The 15,406-nt window shown below is 37.5% G+C and overlaps 1 protein-coding gene across 2 annotated transcripts in view; it reads left to right on the top strand.

The window, feature by feature from the left end:
- The window catches only part of LOC128739156 (gonadotropin-releasing hormone receptor), a 149,356-nt gene that overhangs the window by 128,001 nt on the left and 5,949 nt on the right, over positions 1 to 15,406 (top strand). For both annotated transcript variants that reach the window (XM_053834574.1, XM_053834575.1), the window contains exon 3: positions 3,515 to 3,698. In XM_053834574.1, the coding sequence (XP_053690549.1) occupies positions 3,515 to 3,698 (184 nt within the window). The remainder of the gene's footprint in view (positions 1 to 3,514; positions 3,699 to 15,406) is intronic.

Genomic DNA, 15,406 nt, shown 5'->3' on the forward strand with positions numbered 1-15,406 from the left:
GGCTTGAGCCCAATCTTCTAAGAATGTTTGGGTAACCACCTCACCCAATCCTCTAGGTAGAAGCATAGATGTATCAAAGACGAATAGCGTAGAAAAGAGCGGTCCTAAATTACTACCCTGTGACACACCGATGATAATCGAGAGTAGTGCTGAATACATCAATGTAATTTCGAGATTAGCTTAAAAAGTTTTGTTATCAATTTTGTAGGCTACTGTGGGCTACAGACTGAGTTCGAAAACAGACACTGAGGAAGCCTGCAAGTCGTAGGCGAAATACGTATCTGTCAAGAATAAAATATACATAGTAGAATTAAATTGGATAAGTTTTCTTTTTATTTAATTTCCTGGTTTCGTATTCTAGTAAGACGCTCCAAAAACTTCAGACAGTTTCGGCGTTTATTAGCTTGTGCTTCTTATTTTCATTTCTGTTACATTTTTATTTTTATTTTTTTTTTATTTCTGTTACATATGACACTAAACTACTAAACATACCACACAGTTCTGTTTATGAGATTTTAGCTAAATTTAATGATTAATGCCTTAAAATTGACATTTTCAACAAGCTAGGGTTCATTTTATAGTTAACAATGCGGAATGTCGCCATTAGTGGACCCTCTCAATGCAGAATTAGAATTCCTATAATGGAGCCGGTCGCTATCTTTTGTAAACCACATGGTCCATTAAAGGAAAACGGACATTCCAATCTGTTTTAAAAAATGTGTAAAATATAGAGATTTGCAACATAAATTGATATTTTTTTAGGTTTAATCGAAAGTTACTCGTATTGTAAATGCCATCGGTTACGTGTTTAGCGTTACCAGTTTAAAATAATTCCAGGAAGAAAACTACTCATTCACTAACTGGTTCACTAATGGTTAATTTACCCTATATCCTCGGAAATAAGAAGTACAAACTAATAAACCCCGAAATTGTGCCTGAGGTCCACTATAAGTAAAGGGTCCACTATAGGTTAACTTACCCTATAAGCGATATGTTTATTATTCATGCTTGTATCCCCTCGCAGCTATTGAGTCCAACCAGTTGGTCCATTTACGAATTTGGAATTGATTTGATTTAGATACTTTCAAAAAAAAAATTTGTTTGAAAATTGTAAAAAAAACTTGAGTCATGATTATACTTTTACTATTTCGGGGGAAATGGATTTATTTCCGTAAATTCCTTTGTCAGTTTGAGAAGAAAACGTGAAGGAAAACATTGACCGGAATCAGTCAGTACACAAGTATTTTTGTCATATCATCTCAAAATCATTCTGTTTTATCCCACAAAAGCGACCGACTAGTACTTCAAGCACACGATCCTTAACATCCACGGAAAATTTATAATAAGCAGATCAGCCAAAACCGTTCCAAACAATATTGAAGTAGGTTTCACACAATACAGGAAACGTAAAAGTTGAATAAATTCATGCTCGAGTGATTGAGACCTTGATTGGGGGAGGTGAGCCATTGAGTGGTCTTATCTCTTCCTTATATTTGTGCTCCTTTAGGAAATCTCAACACTAGCGGGCACTATTGACGGGGCCGCCAATGCCAGTTGGGATTTTTCGACGACCAATCATCCGTTGTATGAGAGTGAGCCTATCACACGGAAAATTGTAGTCTCCATTGTGCCACAGCTCATCGGCTACCCGAACGATTTTCCCTCGTGGTTTTTCCAATCACTTTCAGCATTGTGTTATCTACAAATTCACAGTATACTGCTAATCAACTTTCGCTGGTTGATTTTCAAGAGGAAACTCTTGTTGAGCCTTTACATCCCACTGAGTTTATGACATCATTTTGGACGAAACGGAAATCAGCTCAATATGGACATGCCGGACTGCAGAGCAATGACGATGCAGCGTAGTCGGGCGGAAAACGGAAACAGCGTATGCTGTAAAAAAGGAAATGAGATACGAGAAATTTGCATTACACTTCGAATGCTGTTAGCAGCCAAATGTCTGTTTCACGCTGTCGACATCGAATCATTAACATGTCAAAAATATTTCCCGAATAGGCCTCAACGGATTACTCGGTATGCATAATTCAGTAGTTTGGAAAGTTGGTACACAATTTAAGCAGTTATTTATGTCTAGAAATCCGAGCATGCAAACTCAAGTTGTACTTGAATACCGTAACCGTAAATGTATTCTGTGAAACTTTTTGTTAGAGCGATTTTGGAAAGCTTTCCGCGCGAAAAGTTATTACGGGTTACTAAATTTTACAACCGCGGAACTAACCGCCTATCGCAATTAAAAATCATGCTGTCTAAGGCCTCCACCGAAACCCAATACTTAAGTACCTCCAGTATGAGTAATTTGAACCAACTTCAACTATAGCGCTATGTTAAGCTTTGAACGTAATCATCAAGTTTTAAGTCAGCATTTTGAATTCTGTACTTGATTTCCATTTAATTCTCATGCTGTCTTACGGTGTCAGCCCGACAACAACCAATTAACATCAATTAGTATAGTAGTGAAATACCAATTTCATCGGAGCTTTTTCCAATTACTAGCCACGTAAACCTTACACAAATGCTTCAAAGTCAGTGGAGAAATTAACTGAATGCAAAACCCACACAATCGATTGTAGTACTCCTCCAGGCTTAGAAATCAAATAATATTCCTGGAAATGCAAATTCAACAGACTTGCGCTAGACTATGCTTCATGGCGAGTCATGCTACACTGAATTACACGAGAATTGAATTTGCGAGGCCCCGGCCGGCACATACACGTGAATTGATATTTTGTTGGCGTTGTGTTGTGGGAAGAGGAATTTCTTGTTCACATGTTTGTCTGTAACATGCATTGAATTAAATTGAACAGATTCCGTGAAACGCTTTTCGCAATCTCATATAAAGTAATCGAATATCAGAGGTTTTATTGCAAACTTGATTTGTTTTTATTTTTTCATAAGATAGCAATATGAAGTGTTTTGAATATCTTCCTTCGAGTAATATAAGCTGTTTAAATATGCATGCCTTTATTAGCATTTACCTAAAAACTTGAAACCGATTAAGACGAGAGAAACTTGTGATGATTCATTTGCTCTTTATTATTAATTCTAATATAATAAATTAAAAAGAATTATTTCTCTTCCTTCCAGGCATCTAACCAAAATAATTTGATACAGATGCTTTTTGCCAACGCAAAGCAGCTTTATCGAATAGGGCCACTGTTTTAAGGGCTGTACGTGGTAATCTCGCTATTAAAACCAATAGCTCTAAAGACTACCACTCTAAAGTCCCCATTAATTATCTTTCAAACCAGCTGTGGAAAATAGCCTCCTATTAATTAAGACACTTGCAATAGAATAGCGCTAAGCTCAAAAGATACGCAGAAATATAACAGCTTCAGAAACTCTTCTTGCTAGTTTAGTAAACCAGGGCAACTGAAGATCGAAACACGTGTTGCGTTACACAGATTACAAATTACATAAAAATACATAGCATAGAAATTTAAATCCTGTGGCTACACCATCACTAATTTGCCTCTTTCGGTTTTCTGTTTTACAGTGGATGATTTTCCGGGTGGCAAAAGGTCCTTTCCTGGAGGACTTTTACCAGTGTGTGACACACGGCTTTTACACCGACCGGTGGCAAGAGCAGCTCTATACCACGTTCACCTTGGTGTTTATGTTCATCATTCCACTGCTGATACTGATCGGCACCTATTTATCTACTTTTAGGACTATATCAAGTGAGTATGTTTACCGAACTGCAGTCACGTACGATGCAGACAGTTGAATAGCCTTCAACACGCAGAGGCCAAATTGTGTAGCCTAAATTAAAACCACCGCTGAACTATGAAGTTTGATTCGGGCTGTATTGACTTTGAAAATTAACCGGGAGTCGTTTCATCGTTTAGAGACAATCTAAATATGTATATGTTGATTTTAATTGACAAATACTATATTTCGTGGTTTTGCTTTATTTCTCTTCTATATACAAAAAACGCTGTCCCTGCTGTCTAAGAAAACAGTTCAATATACTTTGTGCTTTTTTCTCTTCAATTATTACGTTTTCCATTTTACTTCTTATTTCTTACTTCTTACTTCTTACTTCATCTTACTTCTTACTTCCTTTTACTTCTTACTTCTTACTTCTTACTTCTTACTTCCTTTTCCTTTTCCTTTTCCTTTTACTTCTTACTTCTTGCTTCTTACTTCTTACTTCTTACTTCTTACTTCTTACTTCTTACTTCTTACTTCTTACTTCTTACTTCTTACTTCTTACTTCTTACTTCTTACTTCTTACTTTTTACTTTTTACTTCTTACTTCTTACTTCTTACTTCTTACTTCTTACTTCTTACTTCTTACTTCTTACTTCTTACTTCTTACTTCTTACTTCTTACTTCTTACTTCTTACTTCTTACTTCTTACTTCTTACTTCTTACTTCTTACTTCTTACTTCTTACTTCTTACTTCTTACTTCTTACTTCTTACTTCTTACTTCTTACTTCTTACTTCTTACTTCTTACTTCTTACTTCTTACTTCTTACTTTTTACTTTTTACTTTTTACTTTTTACTTTTTACTTTTTACTTCTTACTTCTTACTTCTTACTTCTTACTTCTTACTTCTTACTTCTTACTTCTTACTTCTTACTTCTTACTTCTTACTTCTTACTTCTTACTTCTTACTTCTTACTTCTTACTTCTTACTTCTTACTTCTTACTTCTTACTTCTTACTTCTTACTTCTTACTTCTTACTTCTTACTTCTTACTTCTTACTTCTTACTTCTTACTTCTTACTTCTTACTTCTTACTTCTTACTTCTTACTTCTTACTTCTTACTTCTTACTTCTTACTTCTTACTTCTTACTTCTTACTTCTTACTTCTTACTTCTTACTTCTTACTTCTTACTTCTTACTTCTTACTTCTTACTTCTTACTTCTTACTTCTTACTTCTTACTTCTTACTTCTTACTTCTTACTTCTTACTTCTTACTTCTTACTTCTTACTTCTTACTTCTTACTTCTTACTTCTTACTTCTTACTTCTTACTTCTTACTTCTTACTTCTTACTTCTTACTTCTTACTTCTTACTTCTTACTTCTTACTTCTTACTTCTTACTTCTTACTTCTTACTTCTTACTTCTTACTTCTTACTTCTTACTTCTTACTTCTTACTTCTTACTTCTTACTTCTTACTTCTTACTTCTTACTTCTTACTTCTTACTTCTTACTTCTTACTTCTTACTTCTTACTTCTTACTTCTTACTTCTTACTTCTTACTTCTTACTTCTTACTTCTTACTTCTTACTTCTTACTTCTTACTTCTTACTTCTTACTTCTTACTTCTTACTTCTTACTTCTTACTTCTTACTTCTTACTTCTTACTTCTTACTTCTTACTTCTTACTTCTTACTTCTTACTTCTTACTTCTTACTTCTTACTTCTTACTTCTTACTTCTTACTTCTTACTTCTTACTTCTTACTTCTTACTTCTTACTTCTTACTTCTTACTTCTTACTTCTTACTTCTTACTTCTTACTTCTTACTTCTTACTTCTTACTTCTTACTTCTTACTTCTTACTTCTTACTTCTTACTTCTTACTTCTTACTTCTTACTTCTTACTTCTTACTTCTTACTTCTTACTTCTTACTTCTTACTTCTTACTTCTTACTTCTTACTTCTTACTTCTTACTTCTTACTTCTTACTTCTTACTTCTTACTTCTTACTTCTTACTTCTTACTTCTTACTTCTTACTTCTTACTTCTTACTTCTTACTTCTTACTTCTTACTTCTTACTTCTTACTTCTTACTTCTTACTTCTTACTTCTTACTTCTTACTTCTTACTTCTTACTTCTTACTTCTTACTTCTTACTTCTTACTTCTTACTTCTTACTTCTTACTTCTTACTTCTTACTTCTTACTTCTTACTTCTTACTTCTTACTTCTTACTTCTTACTTCTTACTTCTTACTTCTTACTTCTTACTTCTTACTTCTTACTTCTTACTTCTTACTTCTTACTTCTTACTTCTTACTTCTTACTTCTTACTTCTTACTTCTTACTTCTTACTTCTTACTTCTTACTTCTTACTTCTTACTTCTTACTTCTTACTTCTTACTTCTTACTTCTTACTTCTTACTTCTTACTTCTTACTTCTTACTTCTTACTTCTTACTTCTTACTTCTTACTTCTTACTTCTTACTTCTTACTTCTTACTTCTTACTTCTTACTTCTTACTTCTTACTTCTTACTTCTTACTTCTTACTTCTTACTTCTTACTTCTTACTTCTTACTTCTTACTTCTTACTTCTTACTTCTTACTTCTTACTTCTTACTTCTTACTTCTTACTTCTTACTTCTTACTTCTTACTTCTTACTTCTTACTTCTTACTTCTTACTTCTTACTTCTTACTTCTTACTTCTTACTTCTTACTTCTTACTTCTTACTTCTTACTTCTTACTTCTTACTTCTTACTTCTTACTTCTTACTTCTTACTTCTTACTTCTTACTTCTTACTTCTTACTTCTTACTTCTTACTTCTTACTTCTTACTTCTTACTTCTTACTTCTTACTTCTTACTTCTTACTTCTTACTTCTTACTTCTTACTTCTTACTTCTTACTTCTTACTTCTTACTTCTTACTTCTTACTTCTTACTTCTTACTTCTTACTTCTTACTTCTTACTTCTTACTTCTTACTTCTTACTTCTTACTTCTTACTTCTTACTTCTTACTTCTTACTTCTTACTTCTTACTTCTCACTTCTTACTTCTCACTTCTTACTTCTTACTTCTTACTTCTTACTTCTTACTTCTTACTTCTTACTTCTTACTTCTTACTTCTTACTTCTTACTTCTTACTTCTTACTTCTTACTTCTTACTTCTTACTTCTTACTTCTTACTTCTTACTTCTTACTTCTTACTTCTTACTTCTTACTTCTTACTTCTTACTTCTTACTTCTTACTTCTTACTTCTTACTTCTTACTTCTTACTTCTTACTTCTTACTTCTTACTTCTTACTTCTTACTTCTTACTTCTTACTTCTTACTTCTTACTTCTTACTTCTTACTTCTTACTTCTTACTTCTTACTTCTTACTTCTTACTTCTTACTTCTTACTTCTTACTTCTTACTTCTTAGGCCATTACAAATATTTAAAAAGGTTTCTGTTCGTTCGATGTTGGGCCACTGAAGGGTAGGGGCCAAAAAACAAAGAGTATTTTTTAATCGAGCAAAAAAAATATGGATTTTAAGTATTTTTACTTAAAGTTTAAATGTGAAAACCAAATCTATTCTTGCTTTGAATTTTAATCGAATTGAGCAAGCGAGTCGAGCAGTCGAATCAAGCAATCGAGTCAAGCAGTTGGATCAAGCAGTCGAGTCGAACAGTCAAGTCGGGCAATCAAATCGAGGAGTTTAGTCGAGCAGTTAAACCAAGCTGTTCAGTCAAGCAGTCCGATCGAACAGTTGAGTCGAGCAGTACAGTCGAGCAGTTGAATCGAGTGGTCGAGTCGAGCAGTCAAGTCGAGCAGTCAAGTGGAACAGTTAAACCGAGCAGTCCAGTTGAGCAGTTCAATCGAGCAGTTAAGTCGAGTAGTCCAGTTGAGCAGTTGAATCGAATAGTCTATTCGAGCACTTGAGTCGAGCCGTCGAATCGAATGATTTAGTCAAGTAGTTAAGTCGAACAGTTAAGTTGAGCAGTTCATTCGAGCAGTTGAGTCGAGTAGTCCAGCCGAAAATTTTATTCGAGCAGTTGAGTCGAGTAGTCCAGTTGAGCAGTCGAGTCGAGTAGTCCAGTCGAGCAGTTGAATCGAGCAGTTAAGTCGAGCTGTCGATTCAAACAGAAGTCAAGCAGTCGAGTCGAGCAGTCAAATCGAGTAATCTAGTCGAGCAGTTAAGCCAAGCAGTCCAGCCGGAGCAGTTGAGTCGAGTAGTTGAGTTGGGCAGTTAAACCGAGCAGTCGAGTCGAGCAGTTAGGTCGAGTAGTCCAATCGAGCAGCTGAATCGAGTAGTCTAGTCGAGCAGTTGTATCGAGTAGTCTAGTCGAGCAGTTGAGTCGAGCAGTCTAGTCGAGTATTCTTGTCGAGCAGTTAAGTCGAGCTGTCGAATCAAACAGTAAAGTCAAGCAGTCTAGTCGAGCAGTTGGGTCAAGCGGTTCAGTCGAGCAGTTGAGTCGAGCAGTTGAGTCGAGCAGTCTTGTCGAGCAGTCTTGTCGAGCTGTTGAATCAAACTGTCATTTGAGTCGAGCAATCAAATCGAGTAGTCTAGTAGAGCAGTTGAATCTAGCAATCAGGTAAAGCAGTTGAGTCAAACAGCCGATTCGAATAGTGCAATCGAGTAGTTCAGTCAAGCAGCTCATTCGAGCAGTCGAGTCGAGCAGTTGAGTCGAGTAGTCCAGTCGAGCAGTGGAATCAAGCAGCTGAATCGAGCAGTTGAGTCGAGCAGTCGAATCGAACAGTTGAGTCGAACAGTCTAGTTGAGCAGATGAATTATGCTGTTCGGTCAAGCAGAGTCGAGCAGTCGAATCGAACATTCCAATCGAGCAGTTCAATCGTGCAGTTAAGTCGAGCAGTCGGGTCTAGTAGCAAGTCAAACAAATGTGTCAAGCAGTCGAATCGAGTAGTTAAGTCGAGTAGTCCACTCGAGCAGTTCAATCGAGCTGTTCAGTCAAGCAGTCAAGTCGATCTGTCCAATCAAGCAGTTGAGTCGATCAGTCGAATCGAACAGTTCAGTCGAGCAGTTGCAGTCCAGTCAAGCAATCAAATCGAGCAGTGCAGTCGAGCAGTCTAGTCAACCAGTTGAGCATTCGAGCAGTCCAGCAGTCGACCAGTGAGGTGACTGAGGATAGAACTCATTGCTACGAAAACATGATGTCCTATCAGGGACCTGTTTTTAATTACCGATAAGCCTTTTATGACGTCCTGTCAGAGACCTGGTTTGCGGTACACACATAAGCCTCTTATATAAATAGATCTTATACAAATAGATTATAAATACCAAAAGTAAATATTTTTGATGTCCTTGTAATTATCCTATGCCTCAATGTAATAAACTTTCGAATATAATATTCTTTTATTTGATACCCAAGTCATTAAAATCGCTTAGATCTAAAAATAGGTTTAAGGGTAAAAACTAGCAACAATTCGGAATTTTTCGACCATCCAAACTCTAATCAAATAACGAAACTGGAAAGGAAATAATGAAACTCGACTGAAAATTTTTCTCAAAAATATTAATAAAATATTTCTTATATAGATCATAAAAGCTCTTATATAGATCCTAAAAGTACTAACGTTGCTACAGTATTTGAATTCTTCATTGTTAAGAAGCCTTTATTGCTATCCATTCTACGGCGTCCAACCGGGTAACGTCTATCCAGCAAATTTCTCCCGCTGTTATATTATGTATATTTTACTTTCGTGTTTGTACGACGAATTTCCTTATTATCTCGCTTCCGATTGTCCCGACTACGAATTGCTTCAACTACGCAGTGGTGGACAGGATGAAATCTACTCTTAAAAACTCGTACTCGGAAGACATTATGCTAGAGTAAACGCTGAATTAGGTGCGTTTACGGTATGTTTAAAATATAATCAAAAGTCTTAGTAGAACATTTAAATCTACTGCTAATGAACTTACAAAATATCCATTTTATAAATAATTTTATATTTAAATATCGTTCTTCAGTGCTTTGGGGAAAAATCACCAATCTATTATGAACGAATTTACCCTATCTACCCTTACCAAACTGAGGGTAACACCTTCAATCAATGACTTTTCAAGCTGCTGCATCTGTTCTTTTTTTTCGGATACCTAACTGTAACTAGATCTTTCCGGGAAGTCCTCCTGTTTGCTTCTAGTGGCGCTAGTTACGGAGCATCGTCGCCAATATTGTTATTCAAATGCTTACCATTCGTAAGCAACAACAGCTGCATCATTATGTTCCACCACAGGTTCGACAGTTCGAAATAGTAAGAGAATGAAAATAGTACAAAACGTTTCTGATTTCATTCATTGCTGCTGTAAGAAAACGAATTTTCAACTTGTAAAACAAGTTATTAGAAAAGATTATTTAAGCTAAATTTAAAGAAACAGTCGCCCTATGAATTTGTTTAGCTCGCGTTGTTATTTTGACAGGCGACGATTGCCGGAGTTTACCTTCCAGGAAACAATAAATTGAAAAAAATATCACGGCTACTGTAGCTGTGGAATTTTCTTCGACAATATACCTACTTAATTTAAGGTTTTATGCTTTTTGCCTGCGGCAGAAAAAACAACCTCTTTCAAACCCCTCTTTTTCTCACCTCACAAACATGAGTAGAAAATAGGAATGTATGCTATCGATAATCAGTTGATTGAATCATTCCATCCCTCTTATGTCGAACAAATGGGCGACTTCGGAAATAAAAATTCCGGATCACAACGAATCAAAGCACATGTGGAAGGGAAAATTTTGAACGTAAACAAAACTGTATCGTTGGCCCCATTTTGCCGTAATTTATCTCGTCTTTATCTCGAACTTGGCGTTGGCAGGGGTTGTTGGGGTTATTTTTCTTTCGCCAAATTTGGGGAGCGAACCTTTAGCATAAAATAAAAATTGATTTGAATGGTTAAATGGCGGCTTAAAAGCTACCGTTTTGCTTGCTTCTAGTAACAGAGCCTGTACCTATAGAGCTCATCGCTGCCAAACCAAATCGGTAAATTTACGTTGCTGTATGTGGGGCACTTACACCGTTTTGGTTTGGAATAATTTACTCGTCTTAAAGTTCATGAAAATGAAAATGTACCAAATTGTGATTGCATTACGTTTCGCAACTTTGCTTCGATTCTTTTCTTTGAACGCTTGAGGCTATTTTCTTCAAAAGCATGTCTAAAATTAAAATTTGTTTACAGAACATCAGAATTAATAAATGAAATATCCTCAATACGGAATTCTGGTGTAACTAATATTTACCAATGATTTCAGGAATTAGACTCTCTGATAAATTTTTAATGAATCAGAGAGATTTCCTAGAACGAAACAAGAATAATTTAAAACACAAACCTAATCCTGCTGTCACGATCGCCTGTTAATTTTCAGTATTAAGTAGTACTGTTTTGAAGTGGTTCAATGTATGCGCAAATTTTGGGCTGGTCGACTGGCGCCGTCTAGCGAACCAACGCCATAGACGTATACGGTCAAGGACAAGAAACCAGTCGATGTAAATACGAATGCCAATTAATTGCCTGTAGTGATTATTCATACTCTGATAGTCTTGCCGGCTGGAAGAATTTCAATTAACTTTCCATCTTGCACGGCACTTTATTATGCATTACCACTTGCTGCTACACTTTAGATCGTATTCTAGAACTATGTTGGCCTCTTCTGGTCGCTGGGCGCTAGTCACTGGTCGCTTTTCTGACGGTGGTATCATAAAACGTTTGATTTTCCGCTGTAGACAATGTAGTTGTTGTTTAACCCGTCCTTGTTTGCATAATAACCTCATCAACTGTCGATGAAATAGATGTGCCTTCCATAGTGAATTTCCTAATTGAATTGAAATATTGAAAGGCTTCGTTGTTTTGGAATCTAGTGAATAAGTTGTCCAACTAAAACCATTTCAACAAGCCATCTTTAACGTGAAACAACTTTTATTCATTTACTATTTTCATTTACTATGCCCTGTTTCAGTGATACTCCTATTAAATTATATTTATTGCCTCTTATGTACCTTATTATCAGGATCTAAACATCGAATAGACTGTCCCAGCAGATAATAGCTCATAATTTCTTATTTATAAACCAGTTTTTAAACTTTCCCAGAAACTTTCTTCATAAAGTTTTCCACAAACCACATTACAATAATTCTCGATGCTTTTATCCAATCCTTTTTAAAATTTTCACACTGTGCCACATATTTATGCAGATGTAGAGAAAATTTCAAGACCATTTGAAGGATGCATGTCCTTTGGCACAAAAGTCATATTTTTGGATTCGTACTAATCCATGGCCAACACCCTGATCAACGTTAAACAATGTTTTCCTCTGAATGCTATCAGCATCTCTCAGCATATCTCAACTTTATAATAACTTTTATGACATCCTAATCTCCAAAATGCCCAAATTATCTCGGCGGCATTCGGCTGCGAGATGAAACATGTGCCTGATCCCTCCACCACGAATAAAAAAAATGGGAAAAAATCTGGCTCTGTAGAACAATAGTAGTGAGGCGAGTCAAATAAATGTTTATACCAAATATCTTACCAAAATGTTACAGGGCCATCATGTTCACGAATAAAAGGCCAAGCTTTGTAGACACTGTTTACCGTAAACCTCCGCATCCTTTTATGATGAATGGTTTGGAAAATTTGTCACAGTACCAAACTAATTTCTTGCTAAATGTTTCGATAAAAATCACTGTCCTCTATTTTAAAATTTTCTCCACTTAGAATTGTATGATTATATCTAATATTAAACCCAATTTGCATACGTTGTCATGCATTATGTTGTCGTCCGTTATGATACAATAGTTATTTTTGACGAAAATTGTGTCGCACAGTCCTACCTGCTTGGGAGATGCTTTTATTTCATATTAGGTCTTGAACAATTGAACATCCATCCTCCTTTGGTCCTGATGATCGGCATTGTACTTTAGGGTTCTTAACTTTTCAGCCACATCACGAACTGTGATCCCTCTTAGCTTAGAGAAAAGGTTTGTTTAACTTTGTTGTTCAATTTTTGGGCGTTTTCGGTCTTTTTTCGAGTTCACTTCGAGGCTCGTTCTTAAACGAAATCTTTTCCCCGTCCCTTTGGTTGCAACGCGTATGCCGCTCGAACAGCAAAATTTTTTCCTCTTTTGCCAATTGTAACTGTTGTCACTTTTGGGACATAATTTTATGTTAATACATCTTTTCGATGTAACAAAAAATATGTTAAAAGAAAGGAACATTTCTTTTTATAACCTTTTTGATTTACCTTTGCCGATCGAAACGACTTAAAAAAAGCATCAAAGGTTAATAAATACAAAAAGTAATAACTGGGAATTTTAAAATAATGCCAGCCGACTCACCTTAATTTGACCGTGTAGGCTATTAAGCCATTTATTTAGCAAATATTTGCAGGCGTGGAATAGTCTTGAAGAAATTGCATTTGTTTTAAACAATAATAAGGATCATCAATCAACTTTTTGAGTCTAATCTCGTCTCTTAAGTAATAGGCATCGTGTACAGCGCCGTAGCGTGTGGTTGGGCAGACTAGCCCCCACCATAGGCGCTAGCTCTTGGGGGCGCCAAAAGGGCCTACATTTAAGTGAAACATTACACCCACCATATGCATTAAAAAGCTGAACTAAGCGATTTTCCACGCCACGGTACCAGTTTCATGCAGCAGCTATGGCGAAAACAGTCAAACAATTACGCTCGGTGCTTTGTTCGTACTGCCTGCTCCACCCCAAAGCGAAGAAGTTGAACATAGTGAAGCACTTCGTATCCGCTGAATAGGGCCAATCTAGCAATTACAACATCTTCCCCTGCGAGAAAGGCGACAGAGTTGAACGGAAACCTGGTTCCGGCCACCCGACAGTGCTGCGCGACCGTAACGTGTAGTAGAAGCTGAAGATGAAGACTGAGAGCAAGGTGGTCTCACCGTTTCGCGCCTTGGGCGATCGCGGAGTGTAGAAACGAGGAATAGCGTTGTCGTGGAATAGTCGTCTGTTTACGGCACTTGACGACTTTTCAACCAAGTGAGCGATTGATTCCAGATGGAATATTTGGACCTGCGGTTTCGCAGGAGGCGACCGGGTGCTGCTCGTACAGCTTGAACCCCCCAAACTTGGCATTGTAATTCTGTAGGAAATCTATCGTTAAGGAGAGAAAGTTTGGAAAATCTGCGGCGAAAAGGCACCAGTTATACCAGAGTGGTAGCACTACCAACGACCTGGGAAAGGGCTTCGTAGTGTTGAGCAGTATACGGGATCGCGTGATAGATTGGAAAGCGATCTACTGCCGGATAAAGTGCCGTTTCTTCAATTACAGCATCATCAACGTGCACTGTTCGCATAATGGTAGACCCGACGATGAGCAGGAAGCGTTCCATACCCGGCTGGAAGCCAGCCACGTAGCCAGGGGGGGGCCTGGGGGCAACCCGCCAGTTGCCGAAAACTACGCACGCGTGCTGGATGAATCTCTGCCTTCTTCTGTGGAACTAGGTACTTCGACCCTCGAAAACGGATGAAGCATGATACGCTCGGCCGTCAATGAGGCCGCAACCGCGGAAACCTCACGTGCACGAAATGGTTTTTTCAGGGAATGCCAGCAAGCGATAGACAGGAAAAAAGAGCTTGGAAAAACTGTCTAAGCATATCCACGAGAGAGAATTTGGCCAAGTATCGACGAGCGTGGAATGAGTTGACCATGATCCTAAGGAGGAAAAAGCGCCAAAAGGAGGACAGAGATTGTGAGGAGCTGGAACAACTATTCCGGGCTAATGATACGGGCAAGATTTACAATAAGGTAAACCAAACTCATAAGGGCTACACACCTAAACCTGACGTGTGTAGGGACGAGGGAGGGGATTTAATCACAAACGAGCGCGAGGTGGTCGACAGATGGAAGCAGTATTTCGAGGAGCACCTCAATATATAGCGATATAGCAATAGAGGGCGCAACGGAAGTTAACCTCGGAGTGCCTACAAACGACAACTGCGTGCCGATTCCCGATGTCGAAGAGATCCGGCGAGAAATTCGTCAGCTGAAGAATAGGACTACGGACTACCGGTCGCTTTGTACATCGTCAGCTTTGTGCGGCGTATGCTCCTTGATCGAAGTGTCGTATTTCTGGATACTGAATCTTCAAGCAACATGGAACAGATTTCCCTACTTAATTATTTATGATATTTGTTGATTATTTTCGGTGAAATGGTGACTACGTTGTAATGCTTTTTAAACCAAGTAATGTTTTTGTTGTATAATAGCTTATTAAACTATTGTACAGCTAATTCCCGTAGAACAAATGCTTGATAAGCTATTATACAACAAAAATGTTGCTTGGGAACACGTGACGTTTCAGTCTACTGTGCTTCGACTATCATCAGACGTTAATTAAGCGGCAGGAATATTCTCCTTTGTTACATCAGGAATAAGTGTCCTCTTCTAGTAATCATCATTTCACCAGAAATAATCAACAAATGCGTGCGCGTTTCGGGGACGCTTTCGAGTCCTTTCGAATCCCGCAGAGGGTTGCGGCAAGGGGATAGACTGTCCAGTATGTTAATCAATATCGCTATTGAAGGTGTGATCCGGCGAGCGGGCATCGAAACGAGGGGAACGATCTTCAGCAAGAGTAGCCTAGGAGTTGGCCTTCGCAGACGACCTCGACATCATTACTAGATACCTTGGGACGGCGGAGGCAATCTACGCCATACTAAAAACGGAAGCTAGGAGGATAGGGTTACAAATCAGGCATCATTCAT

This window comes from Sabethes cyaneus, chromosome 3 (assembly GCF_943734655.1).
Source record: "Sabethes cyaneus chromosome 3, idSabCyanKW18_F2, whole genome shotgun sequence".
Taxonomy (NCBI): Eukaryota; Metazoa; Arthropoda; class Insecta; order Diptera; family Culicidae; genus Sabethes; species Sabethes cyaneus.